Raw genomic sequence first — 21,614 nt, 5'->3', positions numbered from 1 at the left:
TTAGACTGTCTCTATCCAGTAATGATACGTTCTGGTCATGTATTGTTACAGAGGTCTTGGAATCACAGATAGCATATCTGGAATTTTAAACTCTGCAAAGATATGGTATACATGTGTCAATCATTTGTGCAGGGGAGGCGCCAGGCTGAAGGGAATGCATGGTAGACATTGCATCATGTTCTCCTTTTGTTAGTTCGAGAGCCTACCTTTCCTTGCCTGGTGGCTTTCTCTGGCTGCAGGAGCCTGCTCAGCTGGTGCACCTGTGCTAGACCGGAAGCACCAAGAAATGAATCCTCCAGAGTGGCCCTCAAGGGGTGAGTGGAACCCTGTTCCTTCACTGTGAGCTTTGAGGTGTGCACCTACTCTGACTCCCAGAGTTACCAGTGGGGTGAGGGTCCCCACCTGTAGCAGTAACTGCTTAGTAACCTTCCCTTTGTTGGTGTTCTTTGCATTCCTGTTTCACTTCCACATTTCCTCAAGGGTGTTTCCTGGAATCACCCACATAAACTATTTGCACCAAATCCTTGTCTCAGGCTCTGCTTTGGAGGAACTGCTGTGACCAACTTGTTCCAGGTTGACTGGAACTGAGCCTTTTAAAACTGAAAGTCTTACATCCTGGCAACCCTCCTCAGTCCCCAGCACACTGTGACGATAGGTCACCTTATGGGAACCCACACGAAGACAGATGTGACACATGAAGTGAGGCAAACGGATCACTGAACTGCTAGTTTGACAGCCAAGTATCCTTGGCTTTGAGAACAACAGATAAGACACAAGTGTAATTTTGTCATATTATCAGGTTCAACAATTTTTATCAGCTCAAAGCCTAGAAGAGAACAGTAGCCACCATGTACAAAGAAGCCATTTCTTTGAGAACAGACACACACACACACAACCCCAGGGTAGGATCTGCTGAATATTGGTGGACACTAGACGGCTGACACCCAGGACTTCCATGACATCTATGTAATTGGCTACCAGGCAAGCAGGCGATGTGTATTCCTAGAAGAAAGTGTCACCGGCACTGTGGGGACATTATAGGTGAGCAGGCAAGGGCATGGGTAGCATGTTGTAGGCACTTGAGGCTCTCACGGGGACAAGCACCAGCCATGCCACTTGAGCCAAAGCCACCTAGGCAGATAGTGAAACTATACCACGTGTCACCACAGTCAGCTGCATTGAGATGAGGCGCTTTGCGTTGGGACGCGGCTGTATGCTCAAGACGGCTGGCTCTGAGCCAAGGAGATTTGCAGCATGAACAGGAGAAATCCCACCTCGTTGAGTAACCCTGGGAGGCAGTGCTGTTGAGAGGCTAAAGTCAACAGGCTGGGAGCAGGATTGGACACATGGGGCAGAGAGGTCCACGGTTGGGGGCTGTAGGTGTGGCCAGAAGCTGCTGCCAAGCTCCTGACCTTGGACAGATCTCTGCAGATCAGATTACCCAGCTGCAAAATGCCACACGCACCCTTGCCCCAGTTATTTTTACACTGGCATTACAGAGCATGCTATGTTACAGCTGAAAAATGTGTCCATCTTTTTTCTGTTGACTTCTATATTCTCCGCTAGACTGGTAAGAAAAAAAAATCTTCCAGGTGCCATGGCAATGAGCACGTGCCCCATTCCTGGGGTGGCAGTACCCTTATCCCTCATTTCCCAGGGCACTAAAAGTACAGAATGCATTTGAATCTGGGGCCCACCTGGAGATGTTACAATATTCACATAGAGAGATGTGCATTTGGGCATTTGGACTCCTGAATGACAGGTGCTGGGGTGTCACGGACATTCCAGCCAGGCAGGTCAACGGGGCAGCCAATCTCAGGGTGGTGGGGGCAGGCTGTACCCAGATGGAGGAGACCCCTTTCCTCCTTCCCTCTCATGGGGAGTCCCTGCCAAGGAAGAGAGAAGGGGAACAGTAGCGTGGCCCTCAAATAAGGGTAGGGATTGACAGAGGGCAAGTCAAGATCTAGAGGAAACTTCCAGAAACCTTTTTTGACAGCTGTTCCTGGTGAACCAGGGAGAAGAAGGACCCCTTGCTTTTCATGTCTCTGAAGAGCAGATGAAAGCCCACCAGAATCTAGGCTTGGAAGCAGCTAGTCCCTTCATCAGCTACAGTGAGTGGCAGCCCAGGTCAGTGAAGGCCAGGGGATGCCATTCATTTTGTGCAGAGAGGGGACTGGCTGGGAAACAGGGGTGCCGGCTGGAAACTGAGGCTGCTTATGGACAAGTCCAGTGTAAGTCTGTCAAAGTATAGTGCCAGTTTTCCTGGCACCTGGAAGTAGTCTTGAGCCTGAGGGGCCTCAGAGACAGGGCTGGGTCTGCATGTGGCAGGAGGTTGGGCCCTCAGGGCGCTCTGTTGCAGGGACACCTCTGCTTCACCGGGGCAAGGAGGCCCCCAGCACGAGCATCCTTCTGGCTGTGCGATACCATGCGCTATTGTGGTCATCTGTACCCATATCATAAACGAGTGTCTGAAAGTTCAGGGGGCTCGCCATTAGCACAGAGGGGGCCTAGTTAGTGCTAATCCGAGGCCACACCCACAGATGGCAGGACCAAAGCCTCTCCTCTGGAGGCCTTTGGCCATAACTCCTCATCCCGTGAGTCTTGGCTTAGCCTTGACCTTCTGCAGGAAGTCATGCTTGGTTCTGCTCCTCCCATCTCAAGCGGGGGCTAGATGTCCACCCCCTGTACACCACTTCCCAGCCAGACCAGACCTCTCCCATTCCCACTCCCAGGGGTTAGAATTGCCTGGATCCAATGACTCCAGTGTCTCTTAGACTAAGTCTAAGCCCCCTCCCCAGCTCCAGCCTCTGCTGGAGGTTGCACACTCCTGAGTCTTCCTGAGGCCGGGGCTTGTGCTGGAGCCCACACGACCCCATAGGTTGGTTTGATAAGCTAAGCACTCAAGGTCTTCCCGAAGTCTGTGGAGCTTCACGCCAAGGTTGGAACAGGAATTTGATGAGGGATTAAGGCCTTGAAGGAGGGGCCTTTCAGGGTGGAGAGATTCAGCCTGAGATCCCAAGCTGGTGGGATCCCTTGGTAAGGTCTAGACCCACCTCCAGGGGAGTCTGTGGGGCAGAGGAGACTGGGCAGCTCAATGGCAGCCATTAGGGACTCTGAGGCCACAGCACTCCAGTCCCCACATGGGCACCACACCATGGCCTTGAGGGCGAGAAGCTGCCAAGGGAACCTGTCTGAACTGTCAATTCATTCATTTCATCAAACAAATCTGGCCTCCCGCTGACCAGAGCTGCCATTCCCAAAGGCAATGCAGCCAAGCCTGGTTCTTTGTTGCAAAAAGATGCCTCTCTCCCACAGCTTGGCATGGCCCACAAGGGCCCCCGATCCCATGGCGTGACCTACACGGAGATGCCTCCTTAGTGCCTCAGTACAAGTGATGCAGTTCGCATTACCCAATTCCTAACAGTGTGTAAATTGGGTAAGGTGTTGTCTGGTAGGCATCTTCACTGACTTCTAGGTGACCATGTCTATTCTTTTAGGACTATTTTTGCACAGACTGCCACTTAAATCTAACACTTCGACTCACAAGGTGTCTTCCATGGTCCTGCCACCACCTCTTCTTATTTAGGGAGCCACTAATGATCGGATCGGCAGGCCAGTACTAGTATGTACTAAGGAAGGAAGCTTCCTAGCCAAAACGAAAGTCCCACGAGCAACTCTTCTGTAAAGCATTGAGAAGGATGGTTCTCCAATTGGCTTTTAAGTAGGAAGCAGGGGGTCCTGGGCTGTTACCATGGAGGCAAGAGCCTGTCCTCCAAGCACCAGACTTGCTAGTCTCTATGTGCCTGTGCAAGCCTGCAGGCCTGGTTACTTGTGGTCACGGGGTTCTCTCATCCACCCTTTTATTTGAGTGGGCATTGCTGTGTCCTCTCATGCCCACTCTGGTCTACCTCCAGGGAGAGCTCAGGCCTCCACTGTGCCTTCTCTCCCCAACCCCAGCAGCAGTGGGCCCAGGACTGCCTGAATGGGCAGAAAGGAACCACTGAACCATTTGAGAGCAACTCCACCACCCTCATCTCACCCTCTTATTTCATAGATGAGGAAACTGAGGCCCAGACGGGGGACAGGGACTGGCCTAAAGTTGCATGGCTGGGTGGTGGTAAAGTTGGGATTGAACTCAGGCCTCCTGATTGCCAGGCCAGGGCTTTTTCTAGTAACTGATATATTGGCTACAGCTCCAAAAGCTCCCCAGACCAGGCCGACATGGCTCCGCCCATCCCTTCCCTCCGTCCAGCCTCCCCTCACCCAACTACACATAATTCGGGTTATAGCAGAGCACATTGAACTCTAGATTCTCATCCCAGTGCCGCAGAAGCACAAACAGCTGGCGGGCAGCCGCCTTGAGTGTGCCCTGCGTGCAGCCCTCAGGTACTTCCTGCTGCTCCAGCCATGAGTTGGCTTTGGCAGCCACCAGCTCCCACTCAGTGAAGTAGGAGGCCGAGCTGTGCTCCAGCCATGCCAGCCCCACCACTGTGGCCCACAGTTTCCCAGCGTGCTCCACCACTGCCCTCGGCTCTAGGCCCAGCTTGCCCTCGGCCGGAGGCTCCAGGGAGAAGCTGTCACAGGAGGGGTGCCGAGGTGAGGGGCTGGTGCACAACTGGGGACTCGGGGTCTTGGACTCAGACGGGCGGGTGGTGAGGGTCACTCGGTGGCAGGTGAAGGGAGAGGTCCACTTGAGCTTCTCCATGGGGATGCGTGTGGCCTCGCAGAAGGCTTGGTTGAGTAGGAAGGCTCCGGAGGCCAGCTGCAGAGACACCTGTGTGTGGGGAAGCCCCTCAGTGGGCCTCATATGTTTTAGCCCAGGAGCCCCAGGCCATGCAAAAGTCTGGTTTCATGTTGCCCACCCCACCCTGCCTGCCTGGGGGATTTTCAAGATACCCTGGTCAATTGAGCATCTCTAGCCTTTATCCTGCAGACACTTCACGAAGATCACTCTTCAAGCCCGTCAACATCTTCAGTCCATATTTACCTCTTGTCCTAGGTGGGTGGGCCCAGCTCGGCCATTGGGAATGTCCCCACCATGCAGTGAACTCTGGCAGCTCACCTTCCTCTTTCTCCCTGTGTACCCATCAGCTTCCAACTCCCAACAGGTCTGCTTTCTAAATCACTCTGCAATCCATCACGTGCTTCCTCACGTTATTCCTGCCTGCCCTTTCCTCCTCTCTCCCCACACCCAATCCATCTGTCCTACCTACAGAGGGATCTCTACCAGGCACGGATCACACACGTTTTGGAGGCTCAGTTCGATGACTTCAGTGTCTCTTAGACTAAGTCCAAAATATGATTAGCAAAGCTCTGCACCATCTAACCCTGGTTTGTCCTTGACCCTCACCCTCTCAAACTCCATTCCCCAGCTGCCATCTCTCTCTCTCCTCTGGAGGCCTTTGGCCATAACTCCTCATCCTGCAAGTCTTGGCTTAGCCTTGACCTTCTCCAGGAAGTCATGCTTGGTTCTGCTCCTCCCATCTCAAGCCTGGGCTAGATGTCCAGCTCCTGTACTCCCCAGACAGACCAGACCTCTCCCATCACCACTCCCAAGAGTTAGAATTGCCTGGTTCCTTGCCTGGATCCTATTAGACACTTAGCACCACGAGTGCAGAAACTATGCTTGTCTAGTTCAACGTTGTCTCTCCACGGTCTAGTACTGGGCCCGACTCAATAAATACTCTGTTGAGTGAAAACATGCATAGTGCTCCGTTGCCCTGGATATTTGGGAATTCTGAATATTATGCACTTGGGTCTGCAGGGACAGGAGAGATGTGCAGTGATGCTCAAACTGTGCCCCTCCTTCAAGCATCTTCTGTTTCCCAAGCCCCGAGGGGCCTCAGATGGAGCAGGGGCAGTCTCCCTTGCTCCTTAATTCAGAGAAGCCCGCTCCAGACCTGAGCCTCTCACCCTGCCACAGCATGCTGGGGTGTCTGCAGACCCAGTTGCTAAACATGGTCCATGTCCCTGGGATGTTAATTTTACTCACTTATGAGTCATTTCAAAGCTTATTTTTATGTACTGAAAAACAGATACACATAGATGCATGGAGTAGAATGCAAAATTCCCACGAATTTTTAAGGTAAAGATAGCAGACTGCAAAGAATTTTCGTGATGCTGGTGCTGGCTTCTAGCAATATCCCTAGGCCTCTGGGCAGGAGAGATTCATGCAAACTCCCTCCATCCTGCTGAGTACTTGGGTGGGAAGCTCTAGGAAGCTTAGAACTCAGGGGATCTGAGCTCTAAGACCAAGGCCTTCTCTTTAAGAAAATGGAGAGGAAGGGAGGGGATCATAGGAAGGCCTGGCTGCTGAGTGGAGCGGAGGGAGATGGACACTGGGTCAGGGCACTCACCAGCGGTACGTAGTCGAAGCTCTGGCTCCCGGAGGTCGACTCCATAGCTTTGATTGGTGTCTTGCTCAGGAACCCCTTGGCTGCTCGCACCAGTAGCCTGGACTTGTTGAGATTTAGCCTGTGCAGGTGAAGTCAAGTGGCCCTGGGCATCCCAACCTCCAGTGCCCACCCAGAAGCCCCTGAAAGTCAGGGTCAGAAGGGATGCCACAGATGCCTCCATCCAGCATCCTTATCTGAGACAGTTAAGGAGGCAGAGGCCTGGAAAGGTGGGTAAAAGCAACTGCCCCAAGTCAGTCAATGAGTTAGCAGCAGCCGGGCCTCGGAAGAGGTTAGCGTTCTTCTGTTGACCCTCTTTTTTTGTTTCCAAGACAGGGTCTCACTCTGTCCCCTAGGCTGGAGTGACATGATTGTAGCTTACTGCAGTGTCAACCTCCTGGGCTCAAGCAATCCTCCAACCTCAGCCTCCTGGACTACAGGCACACACCCACGTCTGGCTAATTTTAAAATTTTTTGTAGAGACAGGGTCTCACTGTGTTGCCCAGGCTGGTCTTGAACTCCTGGCTTCCAGTGATCCTCCCACCTCGGCCTCCTAAAGTTCTGGGATTACCGGTGTGAGCTACTGCACCTGGATCATGACCCTCTTTTACTATCACATTCTTGTCCAGCCCAGTGGTCAGAAGAGCTTTATGCCAGCCCTCCCATGGGTACAAATCCCCCCTCAAAGTGGGGGATTTGAAGTAGGGGGAGACCTGGGAGACAGTCATCTCTCTGGGCAGGAATGCCTTTTTCACACCTGGCTAAATGTCCGGCTGAACCTGCCTTTGGCCTTCCAAGTCAGGGAAAACCCCAGGGACCACCCCAGGAAAATGGGTGGCCGGAGAGTGTATCTTTATTGGAAATCCCACCTACCTGGATCCAAAGAGATTCTCTGGGGCCTTCATGGAAGAAAGAGTATTTGAGGCCAGGCTGTGCAGGGGACCTGGAGAGCCACAGAATGACAGAGTTGAGACCTGAAGATGACCCTTCCAACTGCTCACTGACCAACTGCTCACTGACCAACTGGGGAAACAGAGGCCCAGAGAGGGGCAGAGGCGTAGCTAAGCTCTTAGGGCCTGGAGCTAACCATTATGCGGTGGAGCTCCTTCTGCTCCAGCTGGTGTAGGGTGGGGTGAGATTACGTCTGCATGTAAAAAGCTGGCCTCCAAGTTTCCTTGGCCGGCAGCCCCTGGGATCTCCTGGAAAGTTACTTGTGGGGACAGTGACAGCTTCACTCAGCCCTGCTCCTTCCCAAATGAGGACACTGAGTTGACCTCCTTGGCACGTTGCTAGAGGACTCTAGGCAGAGTGGAGTGGCAAAACGGTCCCTCAGCAGGGAACTGGGAGGCCTGATCCAGGCCCAGCTCTGTCACCGATGTGCTCTGTGACCTTGGGCAAGTCACCTCACCTCTTTGCACCTGTTCCTCATCTTTCAATTAGGGATAATCCTATTCCTCAGGCAGAGGGCTGTTTTGAGAACTCTGTGAAGCCCTGAAGACTCTGTCGATGCTAAGACACTCTCCTGACCCCAGAACCAGTCCCTGTCACCGTCCTGATGGAGAGGCAGCACCGCCTGCCCACTCACCTTCAGAAGCGTGATTCTTATGGCCGGGGAATATGGCCTCGCTGACAGGAGCGGTGGGACCTGCCTCCGTGTCTAGGACAGAGAAGCCAGTGAGGCCAGACCTCTCTCCTCCCTTCCCCCCAGGAGAGTGGGACCTGCCTCCGTGTCTAGGACAGAGAAGCCAGTGAGGCCAGACCTCTCTCCTCCCGTCCCCCCAGGAGGGTGATGGTCTAATTCACGGTGCCTGCTTGGATGAGCCTTCATCTTCCACAGATATAACCGTTGTCCCACCATAAGATCGGATAGGCCTGTGTTCAAATCCTGACCCCTGCCACCACCACCACCGCTGATCAGCTGTGGGGATTTGGCAAAATTACTTTATAAATTTTGGTTGCAAATTGGGGATAATGTCATCTATCTCAGAGTGTTGTAAAGATTAAATGAGATAATACGCAGATAGTGCTGAGTCCATTGCTAAGTGCTCAGTAGAGCCCTGCACTATGGACCCTGTCTCAAAAAAAAAAAAAAAGTCAGGAATGTGGGCATGAATCAGAGAACAATTTCAAGGAAGTGATTTGTGGCCAGTGCGGTGACTCACGCCTGTGATCCCAGCACTTTGGGAGGTCGAGGTGATGAATGAATTGAGGTCAGGAGTTCACGAGCAGCCTGGCTAATATGGTGAAACCCCATCTCTACCAAAAATACAAAATTAGCTGGGCGTGGTGGCAGGTGCCTGTAGTCCCAGCTACTTGAGAGGCGAAGGCAGGAGAATGACTTGAATGCAGGAGGCAGAGGTTGCAGTGAGCCAAGACTGTGCCATTGCACACCAGCCTGGGTGACAGAGTAAGACTCCATCTAAAAGAGGAAGGAAGGAAGGAAGGAAGGAAGGAAGGAAGGAAGGAAGGAAGGAAGGAAGGAAAGAAGGAAGGAAAGAAGGAAGGAGAGGAGGGAGGGAAGGGAGGGAGGGAGGGAGGGAGGAAGGGAGGAAGGAAGGAAGGAGGAAAGCAGGGAGGTACGGAGAGGAGGGAGGGAAGGGAGGGAGGGAGGGAGAGGAGGGAGGGAGGGAAGGAAGGAAGGAAGGAGGAAAGGAAGGAAGGAGGAAAGGAGGAGGGAGGGAGAGGAGGGAGGGAAGGAAGGAAGGGAGGGAGGGAGGGAGGGAGGAAGGGAGAGAGGGAGGGAGAGAAGGGAGGGAAGGAAGGAAGGAAGGAGGAAAGGAAGGAAGGAGGAAAGGAGGAGGGAGGGAGAGGAGGGAGGGAAGGAAGGAAGGGAGGGAGGGAGGGAGGGAGGGAGGGAGGAAGGGAGAGAGGGAGGGAGAGAAGGGAGGGAAGGAGGGAGAGAGGAAAGGAAGGAAGGGAAGGAAGGAAGAAAGAAAGGGAGGGAAGGAGGGAAGGGAGGGAAGGAAGGGAGGGAGGGAAGGAAGGAAGGGAGGGAAGGAAGGAAGGGAAGGAAGGAAGGGAGGGAGGAAGGAAAGAAGGAAGGAAGAAAATGGAGGATTTATGATTTTGATGGAAGCCCTGGGCCACGAAAGCTAAGCTTTGGAGAAAGGAAGGTATAGATCGGCAATTTCCTGAAGATTGGAAGCTCAGCTTGGCTCTGGGGTGCAACTGGTTCTCCTGGGATTTGGAGGCCAAAGAGACCAAGAAGTTGGCAGAACGCTTTGATTCTGAAGAGTTCCTCACACCGTGTTCTGTTTTTGTTTTAAAACCCATCAGTGTCTGTGAGCACTTTCTAGGACCTGGAATAAAAGCTTCTTATGGTCTGGGTGGCTGGGCTCATGGCCAGGTGGGACCTCTGATGTCTTCCCCCTGCACAGCAAAAGGCAGGAGATCCTCCCTGTGCACGTGAAGGTACCTAGAAAGGGGTTAGGATGAGTGCAACAGTTAGGCTGTCTTTAGAGAGACAGAAAGACACACATCCATGCAGGACACAGAGGGTTAAAGCCATCCTGGGAACTAGTGCAAGGTCAAGAAAGGTCAAATCCTGGCTCTTCAAGGAGCAAGCTGCAGGCACAATGAAACCAGGTGACGGCTCAAAGGAGGCTGCTGGGAATCCTGAAAGAAACAGATGGTGGGACCCAAACAGATGGGACTGCCTCTTTGTTCTTCGCTTTTTCCCTTGTTTATTAAGTTTCCTGGCAGTTGGTGCCTCGGAGGACTCAGAGGCTGGAGGCAGGGTCAGCAGACCTTGGAAGGGGAGGGGAGGCAGTGCCGCTCCCTGGCAAAGAGAGAGCTGTGTCAGTGGTGGTGTGCTGGGGTCATACTGACCCCCTCTGTGCCTCTTAGGCCTCAGAGAGCCTGGGAGGCCTGGCTCACCCCAGGGCCTGTCTAAGCCCGAAAGTGCAGACTCAGAGAGAGGCCCTGGGGCCTTGGACATGAGGATGCAGTAACCTCAGGGGCCCAGGCTTCCAAAAGTGCCCAAGGTGGTTCTTACTTAGGGTCTGAAATTTGCCATCTCCTGCGGCTGAATCTTTTCCAAGCGTGGTCTGCGACTGTCTGAAGCCAGAAGAGGTGCCCCTCCACTGCTGGATCAGGGTCTGAGAGCTCACCATCCACCGATCTCCTTCACGGAAGACAAGGGGAAGCAGGTGGTTGAGTACAGATGTGCCAGTCCTTGGCCTCTCCCCCAAGGCTGGCAGGAATGATTCTGTCTTCAATCTTTCAATCATCCAAAGGCAGGAAGGCATTGTGCAAGGTAAGACCAGAAACTTAAGAGTCAGAAAGACCCAGTATGAGGCCCAGCCCCATCTCTTTCCAGCTGGATGGGTGCAGACCCCACTGAGCCACAGTCTGCTTATCTGGAAAATGGGGATAATGATATCTAGCTTGCCGGGCTGATACTACAAGAGAATGTTCAAGAAGCCACAATGTTTTCCAGGAAGTTAAAAGCCCAGTTTTCTCAGGAACACTCTGTTCTTCTCTTTGTTTACTGTCTCAGAGACCCATGTCCCAAGTCATTGCAATCCCAATTTTAAGAATGAATTAACCCTGAGGAGATAACCAGACAGATGCACAAAGATCTTACCCCTCCCACAGGGTAGGCCCCTTAAATCCCAGGGCATCACCAAGAGGGGTGGATGGAAAAGAGATGACATGACCGCACCTTGGGCTGGGCGGGGTGGCTCATGTCTGTAATGTCAGCACTTGAGGAGGCTGAGATGGGAGGATCACGTGAGCCCAGGAGTTCAAGATCAGACTGGATAACATATCGAGACCCTATCTCTACAAAAAAAATTAAAAAACTAGCTGGGTGTGGTAGCGTGTGCCTGTAGTCCCAGCTACTTAGGAGGCTGAGGTGGGAGGATCACTTGAGCCCAAGAATTCAAGATTGCAGTGAGCTGTGATTGTGCCACTGCACTCTAAGCTGGGCAACAGAGCAAAACTCTCTCAAGAAAGGAAAAAGAAGTTACAGTATCCTAAAGTAAGTTTTAGGAAACCCCCCCACTCTCAGAGAACGCTAGTCTGTAAGTTTTCCCTTAACAATTAGAGTTGTTTTGGGAAATAAGTTTTGGAGAAGCTGCATACTATAGCCCATTCTCTGAGCCTCTTGATGTATGTTAACATAGGAAAGGCTCTGAGAAGTTCTGCAGTAAAAGAAAGCTTTTGAGCTTTAACTAATCCAGTGGTTCTTAACTGTATTTCCTAATCTGGTATTCTCTATTTTTATTCTGGATGGCTATTCATAGGACTTGAAACTAGAGTTCTAGTTTCTTGGAACACAGTTGGGGAAGTGCTGATCCAGCTCTTAAGGGGCTCTGGGACTTTGGTTAAGATACGGGCCAGGTCCTTGACTTCCCAGGCTGTGGCTACAGATGCTAACAGGCTGGTCAGAGATGGGTGGGAGGAATGGTCGTCCTCGCAACATGAATAAGGCAACAGCCTGATTAAATGGCCACTCCATTGCTTGAAATGACAGCAGTTGAGGAGGGTGGGATGGATAGTTGATCATTTTGGTACCACAGATAAGAAAAGGGGAACAGGTATAATTAGGGAGGTCATATTTTATTTCCAAACACAATGCTTTCTGGAGGTCTGCTTAAAAAAAAAGGAAAAGAGGGCAGGGGATGGGTGACCACAAAGGAGGGGGAAATGTAATCTAAAACAAAAAAAGCACAAATAATTTATAAACACAAAAAGTATCTCAATAAAGAAAATGAGAAAAGAGAGCTTCTCTTCTCACCTATCAGACTGGCGGCATTTAGAAAGATAAACAATATTCAGTGTTGGAGAGGATGGACATTGGAATAACCTTTGGGGTGGTGAGGGGGCAGTTTGGTAACATACGTGGAAATTTTAAATGGGCATCCTCTTGACATTGCAGTCCTACTTCTAACAATTAATTAACCCTGAAGAGATAACCAGACAGGTGCACAAAGATGTTCTCTACAGTATCATTTACAATAACCAAATGGGGAATAAACTTTAGTTTTTCTAAATCTATTTAGGTCTAAATAGATTTTAAAAGGTTGCAATAAATTTTCAGAGGCAGTAGAAAGGAGTGGGAGAGAATGCATAATCCAGAGCCAGGGCAAGGAATGCAAAGCCAGGCTCCAGCCCATCGCACCTGTGAGACCTTAGGAAAGTGACTTAGCCCCTTCTGCATCTGTTTTCCATCACTAAAATGGGGATGATAAGTGTCTAGTTTGTAGAGCTGTTTAGAGGATTAAAGAATTGAAAATATATACAAAGTGCTTTGGAACACTAATTGGTTATTCTGAGGACGGCAGCTCCCTGTAGGGGAATATGCTACAGCTATTAAAATAATATAGATTCAGTTCATGGAGTGACACTTTCTGCACTCATATTTTGTAAAATATAGCACATATTAGAATAATCCAATTCACTGTCTTTTGATTTCTCTACATGTCGGTATCCATAGAGAGAAGTCTGGAAGGATGGTCACACCAAGTGAGTAACTAATATACACTCCTGGATGACTGTCCATCTTAGTTATTTTTAAAATTTTATATCTTTCGATAGTTTGAAATTTTCTATAATGAGCACATATTGTCCCAATTGAAGAAATGCGATAAAAATCATTTTCATGTGGTGGAGCAAAGGGAGTGGGGTGATTTCACAGCTTCTGCAGAGCAGAGGGATGAGGCCTCGGGGCTCCCACTCCCCGGCAGCCAAATCATCCACTGGGAGTCTTTCTGCTTCTAGGCTCTGTCTCACACCCCTCCCTGTTGGTTTGCGGTCCTTTGTATCTCAGCCCCATCTCCCGGTCCACAGGGGCTGCTTGGCTCCCAGGAGTGCCTGCCGCTCACCTGCCTTACCAGAGTTGGGGCACTCCACCACGGTGGGCAGGTACCTGCTCTTGCTCACATCCACAGGCACGAAGGCTGTGTATTTGCTGATGATGTTGCAGGCTTTGCTGGTGTGCACAGCGTTCACCTGGTAGCGGCGGTTGGACCCTGTGGAGGGAGAAACTGAGGTCACTGTTTGGACCCGGAAAGTCTTCCCTGACACTGAAGCGTTGGAAGCTAAAAGGGGGCTCAACGAGTGGTCCCCATCTTTGGGGTTAAATAAGCCTTTACAATCAAGGGTTTGCCAACTTGCTAACTAGAGATACTTTAAAAAAAAAAAAAACCACCACCATTTCACATCATTATTTCACAAAATAAAGGATATTTTAATGTAAAAATGTAAGACATTGTCTCAGAATAAAAGACAGATACTTCCTTTAAATAACCATAGTTTTATTTTTAAAAAAACTCAACCCAGTATGTTGTCTGTATTTTGTACTTTAATTTTGCAGATGTCTAATGGGCACGTTGCCGTAAAACTTCATAGGTCCGCTGGCTGGGGAGTGGGGACTACTGATCTGACCCATTTAACTGCTGAGGACATTGCAAATCAGAGGAGACTGATGAGCTTAGGGTCACATAGCAAGTTAGGAATGGATCTGAGATCTGGACTCAGGGTGGTCTGACCCCAAAGCCCAATCCCTTCCCTTTGAACAGGTAAGCAGTCTTGGTGGCTTGCTGCCTCCAGAAGCCTGAGTGAGGAGCCAAGGAGATGAAGGGTAGACAAGTGCTTTGTAAACTGCAAGGTGGAAGAAAGTAACACATACAATACGAAAATGCAGGTAAAACATAAACAAAATGATATTATTATAGAAACAAAGCAGAAACCCACAACAAAGAAATGATATAACCGTTCTCTTTTTATGTTTCTATTCTCCAAGTGTGTTCCATCAAGATCCCACCAGTCACTTCTCAGTAAAGTCTGCCCCAATTCCTGGACTAAATTAGCTCCCCTACATCCCTGTTATACAATCTCTTGGATCCGTGTCTTTTTCTTAATAGCACTTAGGATAAATGCACTCAATTAATTATTTGTGTAATGATTTGATTAATGCTGGCTTCCCTGCTAGTTTGTCAAGCACTCATGGGTAAGAAAGAGATAGAGATTGCTTTTTCACTAGGCTGTTCAGCTGCCTTTACCGGGCCCAGTGGGAAGCTGGCCCCCAGCAGATCCACAGTAAATAAAAGCATGATGAGTGAGTGTGTGGAGCCCCTGGATTGGGGGGGTTGGGGAAAGGTGTGGGCTGTGGCCATTGTTCTGTGTCTGGAGCCCAACAGGGGCTGCTGCAGGAGACAAGAACTAGGAAATGCGGGGCCCAAAGGAGAGAGGAATGAGGCGGGAGAGAAGAGGAGGGATCACTGCATGGGGGTGGAAGAGCCCAGGGATGGAGAGAGGGCCACTTACTCGGAGGCAGGGGGAAGAGGGTGGATCTTGGAGGGAATGGAATGGAGCCCTGGGCTGAGAGTGTGTGGGTGGGTAGGCGGGTGTGAGGGGAAGGGCGAATGTGAGTGAGGGAAGGCACCTGGGGGAACAGTGGACTGTGGGGAGATGAAGGGGGCTAGAGCCAGAGAATAAGGGCTGATCCTGGGGCGGGGGTAGGGAATGAGCCCAGGCACTGAGCATTAAGGGGAGGGGGCGGAGCCTGGAGGCCCGATAGGAGAGTGGGCGGGGAAGTGGGAGGGGCCCTCCTTCCTCCTTTTGGGGAAGTGGGCGGGCACAGGGCGGAGGCCGGGACAGGGAAGGAGGTGGGACTACCATTAGAGGCGGGGACGGGCCATGGCGCGGGGTAAGGGGTGGGCGGGCCACAGGGGATGGGCAGGGCACTGGGCACGGCTGTTAAGAGGGGATGGGGCAAGACTGGGGCCCGGCGCGGAGGAGGTGGGAGGGGCATAGGGAGAGTAGGCGGAGCACTGGGCGGGGCTGTAAGGAGAGGGTGGGGCAGACCCAAGAAGGAGGTGGGCGGACTACCGGGGGACTGGAAGGATCACTAGGGGTGAGTGGGGAAGATGGAGCGGCTGTGGGGTGTCGGGTCTTCTGGAGGCGGCCCGCGGCGCTCACCAAGTTCTATCTCGCCCTCCCGTTCCGCCAGCTGCTCGAAGTCGCGGATGATGGAGCGGGCCGCCAGGTGGTGGAAGGTCTCGCCCCATAGGTCGGCATCGCGCCCGCGGTTCCGCTCCGGGCCTGGGGGCCCCAGCTCGAAGCTCACCTCCCACTGCAGGCATTGGCTGTCGCGCAGGCCTTTGACCAGAGCCTTGCCCAGGACCGGGCCCGGGGTGGCGGGCCTGCTGGGGCTGGCTCGCTCCTGGGACTCAGCTGGGGGCTCCCAGTCCGAGGACGTCTCTCTCTCGAAGACAGAGGGGTGATGGGATGGCTCTGCGGGCAGAGAGACAAGAGGGCCAGGCGCTGACCTGGGGGACAGACGGCCAACTCCCAGGGAACAGCATCCCTCCCCAGGGAGCAGATACCCCTAAGCAAGCACAACCCCCTCCATCTCCCCAGGGAACAGACAACTCCGACTCCTTTCCGAGGACAGCTGGAGGCGGGGATAGCATGGGCTTGTCCCCAGGGAGGACAGATCCACCTCCCAGGAGGCCAATGGCTGAGGGGGCCAGACAGGATGGGGTGGGACAGAGGCACAGAGAATGGAGCTGCAGCCTCACAGCCCACCCAAGAACCAGGGTGACTGGGGAAGCGTGGGATTGGTGAGGTCCTCAGAAAGGGGTGAGCCGCAGCAGACCCCAAGGGGACAGACCCAGGCATCTGCCCTCTGGGCCTGCCATCTGAAGTTGAACCACAGCCAAGGATTCTTCCCTGTCCCCACTCAGGTCCTGAACTCTGTGGTCACTTACCCAGATCTCCGGGGCTTCGGCTGTTAGAGGCAGACTTCAGGCTGGACCCAGGATCCCGCTCCCTCACGGGGCTCCGGGCCTGGGTCTCCTGGCCCCAGGGCAGGAAGGGCTGGCAGCCTTGGGGCAGCAGAGAGGGTCTTCGGGCCCCTGGGCCATGGAGTTTGGGGCCCTGGTTCAGGTCCTGACCACTGTTCAGTAAGGGCTAGGGATGGAAGAGGAGAAAGGAGGAGGAGGAGGAGGAGGAGGAAGAGGAGGAGGAGGAGGCAGCAGAGCTCCTGGTGGCTGGACACTCCTTCCTTGTGCCTCCCACCCCCCATCAGCTCTTTCCTGGGGCATAGCAGCTCCTCCTGGGCATGACAGCTCCTCCTGAGCACTGCCCCTGCAGTACTCAGGGACACATGACCTAGTGTCCATTACCCATGAGAAACATCAACAGTAATAATCCTAAGCAGTGGATAAACTACAAACCATGGAAAGCCATGGAAAATCACACACCATGGATAATTCTAAACCCACTTTTTTTTTCTTGCCATAAAGTTTAAACTTTTTTTGTGTATAGTTAAAATTATCAACCTTTTTTCCTTATGTCTTCCCATATGCCATACTTAAAAGGTCTTTCTCACTCAAAAAATATTCTAGAATTTTTGGGATTTCATTTTGTTTGTTTTGTGTGTTTAAATCTTTGATTTACATGAAATTTGTTTTGGACTAAGGAGCAAGGAATCCGCTTTTTCTTGATTTTCCAAATGGTACCAATCTCACCATTTATTGAATGTGTTTTTTCCGTTTGAATCCCTGCAGTTTAGTCAATTTCCTACCTCTATCCCAACAAAGCTTTCATGCACAGTTGGTTTTATTTATGGACTTTCTGTTCTGTTTTGCTGATTTAATCTATCTATTCTTGTGCTGGTACAAACAGACATGAAAAGGCAAGGGATAAATGGAGAAATACATTTGTCACAGACATAACAAAGATCATTTTCAAGAAGCTTTTATAAATCACTGGGGGAAAAGACAAACTTTCTTTTCTTTCTTTCTTTTTTTTTTTTTTTGAGCTGGAGTCTCACTCTGTCGCCAGGCTGAAGTTCAGTGGCACAATCTCGGCTCACTGCAACCTCTGCTTCCCAGGTTCAAGCGATTCTCCTGCCTCAGCCTCCTGAGTAGCTGGGACTACAGAAACGCACCACTGTGCCCAGCTAATTTTTGTATTTTTAGTAGAGATGGGGTTTCACCATGTTGGCCAGGATGACCTCAATCTGTTGACCTTATGATCTGCCCGCCTCAGACTCCCAAAGTGCTGGGATTACAGGCATGAGCCACCATGCCTGGCCAAAAAGACAAACTTAATAGAATAATGTGTTAAGGGTATTTGCAGGCAGTTTATAGCAAAGTATCCAATAAACTCATGAAAAAATGCTCAGTGTCATGAAACTTTAAGCAGTGTAAATTAAAACAAGTTTGTGACTGTTTTCCATCTTTTTTCCGTTTGAATTGTCAAATATTTAAATGTTTGATGGCACACCTGTGGTCAATGGAAAGACAGAGTCTTTCATGGACTGTCAGTGCTAACGTAAGTGGGTACACAGTCGTAGGAGAACAATTTAGCAATGTGCTCTCAATTGAAATGCACAAGCCCTTTTGATCTGACAATTCCACTTTCAGGAATTCGATCTTGTGAAAATATATAAGAGTGCAACAATTGATATGCAAGTACTGTATATTTGTTGCAGTATTGTTTGTAAAAGTAAAAATCTGGAAACTATCGAAATCAGTTGGGGTTGGCATCAGTCGAAGTCGGCAAATAAGTTCTGGTATATCCCATGCAATGGAAGGTCACACAGAATTGAACATAAAGAAGTAGCTTTCTTCATGCCAAAGTGAAAAGATGTCCAAGATAAAACTTATTTTAAGAAAAGCAAATTGTGATTGTTCTGTATCTTCGTTGTGGCAATGATTACATGACCATATACGTCTGTCAAATCTCAGAACTGTTCACCAAAAAGGGTAATTAAATTCACTTTTAAAATAAATACAGTGCACTGTTACTTATTTTTAAAAAATGAATTTAAAAGACCTTAGAAAAGTAAGCTGGGGAGCAGATTGTATATGTGATTAACAAAAGTACACACATGTACTGTGTATGTATGTGTTTGTATGTGTCATATTAATATTTCTAGAAGGAAACACTCAAAACCAAGTAGGTCTGGGAATAGGGAAGGGAGGCTTTTATTTGTACTTTATACCTGACTGAATTGTTTGAGGGTTTTTATTGCAAACACTGAGTATATACCACTTTTGTAATTGAAGAATATTAAATTAATTAAAAATGAATTTCAAGTCTCTGGGACCATATACATCCCCTGGTAGGGGGAGGGGCTGAGGACATAAAGTCACTTTCAGGTGTAACAGAATTTTTTTGGCCAATGAACAGTTAACCATGGGGGCTTTTCCATCCCTATCAAGTATTTATTAGGAGGTGGACTGTGCCTCCCCGTTAAATGGGGGCTGCCTTTCTGTCTTTCTGAGCCAGAGGTCCTAGAAATGGTACAAGGATGTGGGAGAAGGAGGGGACTGGTCACTCCCAGGATGACCCCAGCCAGGGCTGCTAAGCCCCAGGTATCCCTACCTTCCACTCCTTGCCCAATCAAACACCAGGATTCCCCTAGTCTTGCTTCACCATCAACACCACACTGGGTCACAGAGAGCAACTGAAGCTGGTAAGGTTTCCATAGCAACAGATGTGTCTAAGATCCAGGCTTTCACCCAGCCAGAGGGTGCAGGGAGTGAGTGTGTGTGTGTGTGTGTGTATGTGTGCATATATAAGTGTGTTGTGTGTGCATGCATAAGAGAGAATCAGGTTGGGGAAGAAGCCAGGCAGGAGGAGGGGTGAGAGATAAGCAGAGATGGGTCTCAATATCTAAGGAGCATGCAGGAAAGAAGTAAAGGGGAACCACCTGTCCAGAGCTCTCACCAAGTAGCGCTGCCAGCAAAGGATGGCTGCTGTGTGCCAGGTGCTGGGCCAGGCACTGCTTCTTTTATCAGCCAATGCCTGGAAGAGTCCTCCACTTAGAGTTGGCTCTCAATACATATCTTTTGATGGACGGCAACTCAATCATGTGCCTGAGCTATTCTCCCTATTTGGTAGATGAGGCAGCTGGGGCTAGGAGAGTTGAGTGACATGTTTGAGGAACAGAGGCAGCCAGACGGCTGGGCCAGTTGCCTTCCGATTGCATCAAGTGGTCCCTCACTAAGGACAGAGAAGGGCCCCCAGGGATAAGAAGGCAGTGTCCCTACCCTTAGAGAATGGGCTTATGTGTAAGTGGAGGCAGGGAGGGATGGGGGTGGTGGTTAGAAGTGGGAGGGTCATTCAGGGAGAGTGAAAGGCTGCTTTTATGGAACCAGAGCCTTACAATGACATATCTACATAAAGCCCATTCTTTTGTTTGTTTGTTTTGTTTGGGACAGGGTCTCTTTCTGTCACCCAGACTGGAGTGCAGTGGTGCCATCTCAGCTCATTGCAACCTCTGCCTCCTGGGCTCAAGTGATCTTCCTGCCTCAGCCTCCAGAGTAGCTGGGATTGCAGGCATGTGTCACCATGCCCGGCTAATTTTTGTATTTTTTGTAGAGACAGGATTTTGCCATGTTGCCCAGACTGGTCTGGAACTCTTGGCTCAAGCAATCTGCCTGCCTTAGCCTCCTAAAGTGCTAAGATTACAGGCATGAGGCACCGTGCCTGGCCAAGCCCATTCTTCTTAAAATGGATTAAACCACAATTTGGTTTAGGACAATGGTGCTCATCCAGGCGATTGTGCTCCCCAGTGGACATTTGGCAATGTCTGCAAACATTTTTGGTTATCATGATTGGGGATGGTGGTGTTCCTGGCCTCTAGTGGGAAGAGGTCAGGGATGCCGCCAAATGTTCCACAGTGCACAGAATTGCCCCTATAATATAAAATTATCATGCCCATGGTGCTGAGGCTGAGAAACCCTGGCCTGGCAGGACAGTGGGTGATCACTCCTGCTGTGGCTTTCTAACTCTCAAATTCTCTCTGCTGCCAGGCATGGTTGCAATCCCAGCACTTCAGGAGGCTGAGGCAGGCAGGTCACTTGAACCTGGGAGTTCAAGATCAGCCTGGGCAATATGGCAAAACCTTGTCTTTAAGAAAAATACAAAAATTAGGCCGGGCATGGTGGCTCACACCTGTAATCCCAGCACTTTGGGAGGTTGAAGCGGACAGGTCACCTGAGGCCAGGAGTTAGAAATCAGCCTGGCCAACATGGTGAAACCTTGTCTCTACTAAAAATAGAAAAAATAGCTGGGCATGGTGGCATGTGCCTGTAATCTCAGCTACTCAGGAGACTGAGGCAGGGCAATAGCTTGAACCCAGGAGGCGGAGGTTGCAGTGAGCTGAGATTGTGCCATTGCACTCCAGCCTGGGCAAAAAGAGTGAAACTCCATCTCAAAAACAAAACACAAAAAAAAAAAACAAAAATTAGCCAGATGTGGTGGTGCATGCCCATAATCCCAGCTACTTGGGAGACTGAGGCATGAGAATTGCTTGAACCCGGGAGGTGGAGGTTGCAGTGAGCAGAGATGGCACCACTGCACTCCAACCTGGGCAACAGAGCAAGGCTCTGTCTCAATAAACAAACAAAAAAAAAAACCTCTCTGCCCCTGAGATTTGTAGGAGGTCCAGTTTAATAGAGGAGGAGTAAAAGGCTTTGAAGGTAGGGGTCTTTCAAAGGTTAGGCAGGTTGCAATCCTCTGACCTGTGTGACCCTGGATAACTGCCCTACCTCTCTGGCCCTCAATTTCCACATCTGTACTGAGCCAAGGTGGGCCCCTAAACTCTCTCCTTCCCCAGGGGTGCTATAAAATCAAATGAAAGAGCACATGGAAATGTTCCTTGCCAACTGGGCAGTGTGTGTACAGGGAATGAGTGAGCTTGTTGACTGGTGGGTGTCCTGATTTGGAAGATGTACTCAGAGGTAAGGCAGATGAAGGGCTAAGAAAGGAGAAAGGGACTTGGCAGTGTAAGTTGTGGATAGCTCTGTCCTGTGGTTAAAGCAGGGGACACAGCTCTCCCCTGTCTGTCACCTTCCCCAGCTCCTCCCTACACTGTCCTGCTTGGGTACCTGCAAATCAATCTGCCACCGCTGGACATCCAGGCTGGTCTGGTTGGTGAGGTCCTGCAGCCTGGCTTTCCGCAGTGGGTATCTCCTGGCAGCTGGCATGGGGTCGCTCGCCGTGGTGGCCCTTGGGTGGGGCTTGGGATTGGTGATCTGGTTGGTGCTGTATGCCCTCCGTCGCTGGGAGAGGTTCAGATCTGGACAGGGATAGTGATGGGGAACTATCAGAGTGGGACAGCAGGGAGAGGGGCTTGCATCCCCCTTTCCTGTTTGGAAGCCTCTCATGTTCTCCATCACTTGCCTACTGAAACATGTGCAGGTGCCTCTGCTGGCATCCGAAGCCTTGCCAGATCTGGCCCTAGCCTAGCTTCCCAGC

General features: G+C 50.7%; 1 protein-coding gene across 3 annotated transcripts in view; it reads right to left on the bottom strand.

Annotated features, from left to right (window-relative positions):
* Window positions 1-782: 782 nt before the first annotated feature.
* Window positions 783-21,614, bottom strand: part of VWA5B1 (von Willebrand factor A domain containing 5B1) — a 67,052-nt gene continuing 46,220 nt past the window's right edge. For all 3 annotated transcript variants that reach the window (XM_035307999.3, XM_078330621.1, XM_035307997.3), the window contains exons 14-22: window positions 21,245-21,435; window positions 16,109-16,310; window positions 15,318-15,632; window positions 13,220-13,366; window positions 10,387-10,515; window positions 7,978-8,049; window positions 7,266-7,335; window positions 6,357-6,474; window positions 783-4,774 (exon numbers count right to left, since the gene is read on the bottom strand). In XM_035307999.3, coding sequence (XP_035163890.2) covers window positions 4,268-4,774; window positions 6,357-6,474; window positions 7,266-7,335; window positions 7,978-8,049; window positions 10,387-10,515; window positions 13,220-13,366; window positions 15,318-15,632; window positions 16,109-16,310; window positions 21,245-21,435 — 1,751 coding nt within the window. In that variant the 3' untranslated portion in view covers window positions 783-4,267. The remainder of the gene's footprint in view (window positions 4,775-6,356; window positions 6,475-7,265; window positions 7,336-7,977; window positions 8,050-10,386; window positions 10,516-13,219; window positions 13,367-15,317; window positions 15,633-16,108; window positions 16,311-21,244; window positions 21,436-21,614) is intronic.

This window comes from Callithrix jacchus, chromosome 7, assembly GCF_049354715.1.
Source record: "Callithrix jacchus isolate 240 chromosome 7, calJac240_pri, whole genome shotgun sequence".
Lineage (NCBI taxonomy): Eukaryota > Metazoa > Chordata > Mammalia > Primates > Cebidae > Callithrix > Callithrix jacchus.
This window is presented reverse-complemented; position numbering and strand designations above follow the sequence as displayed.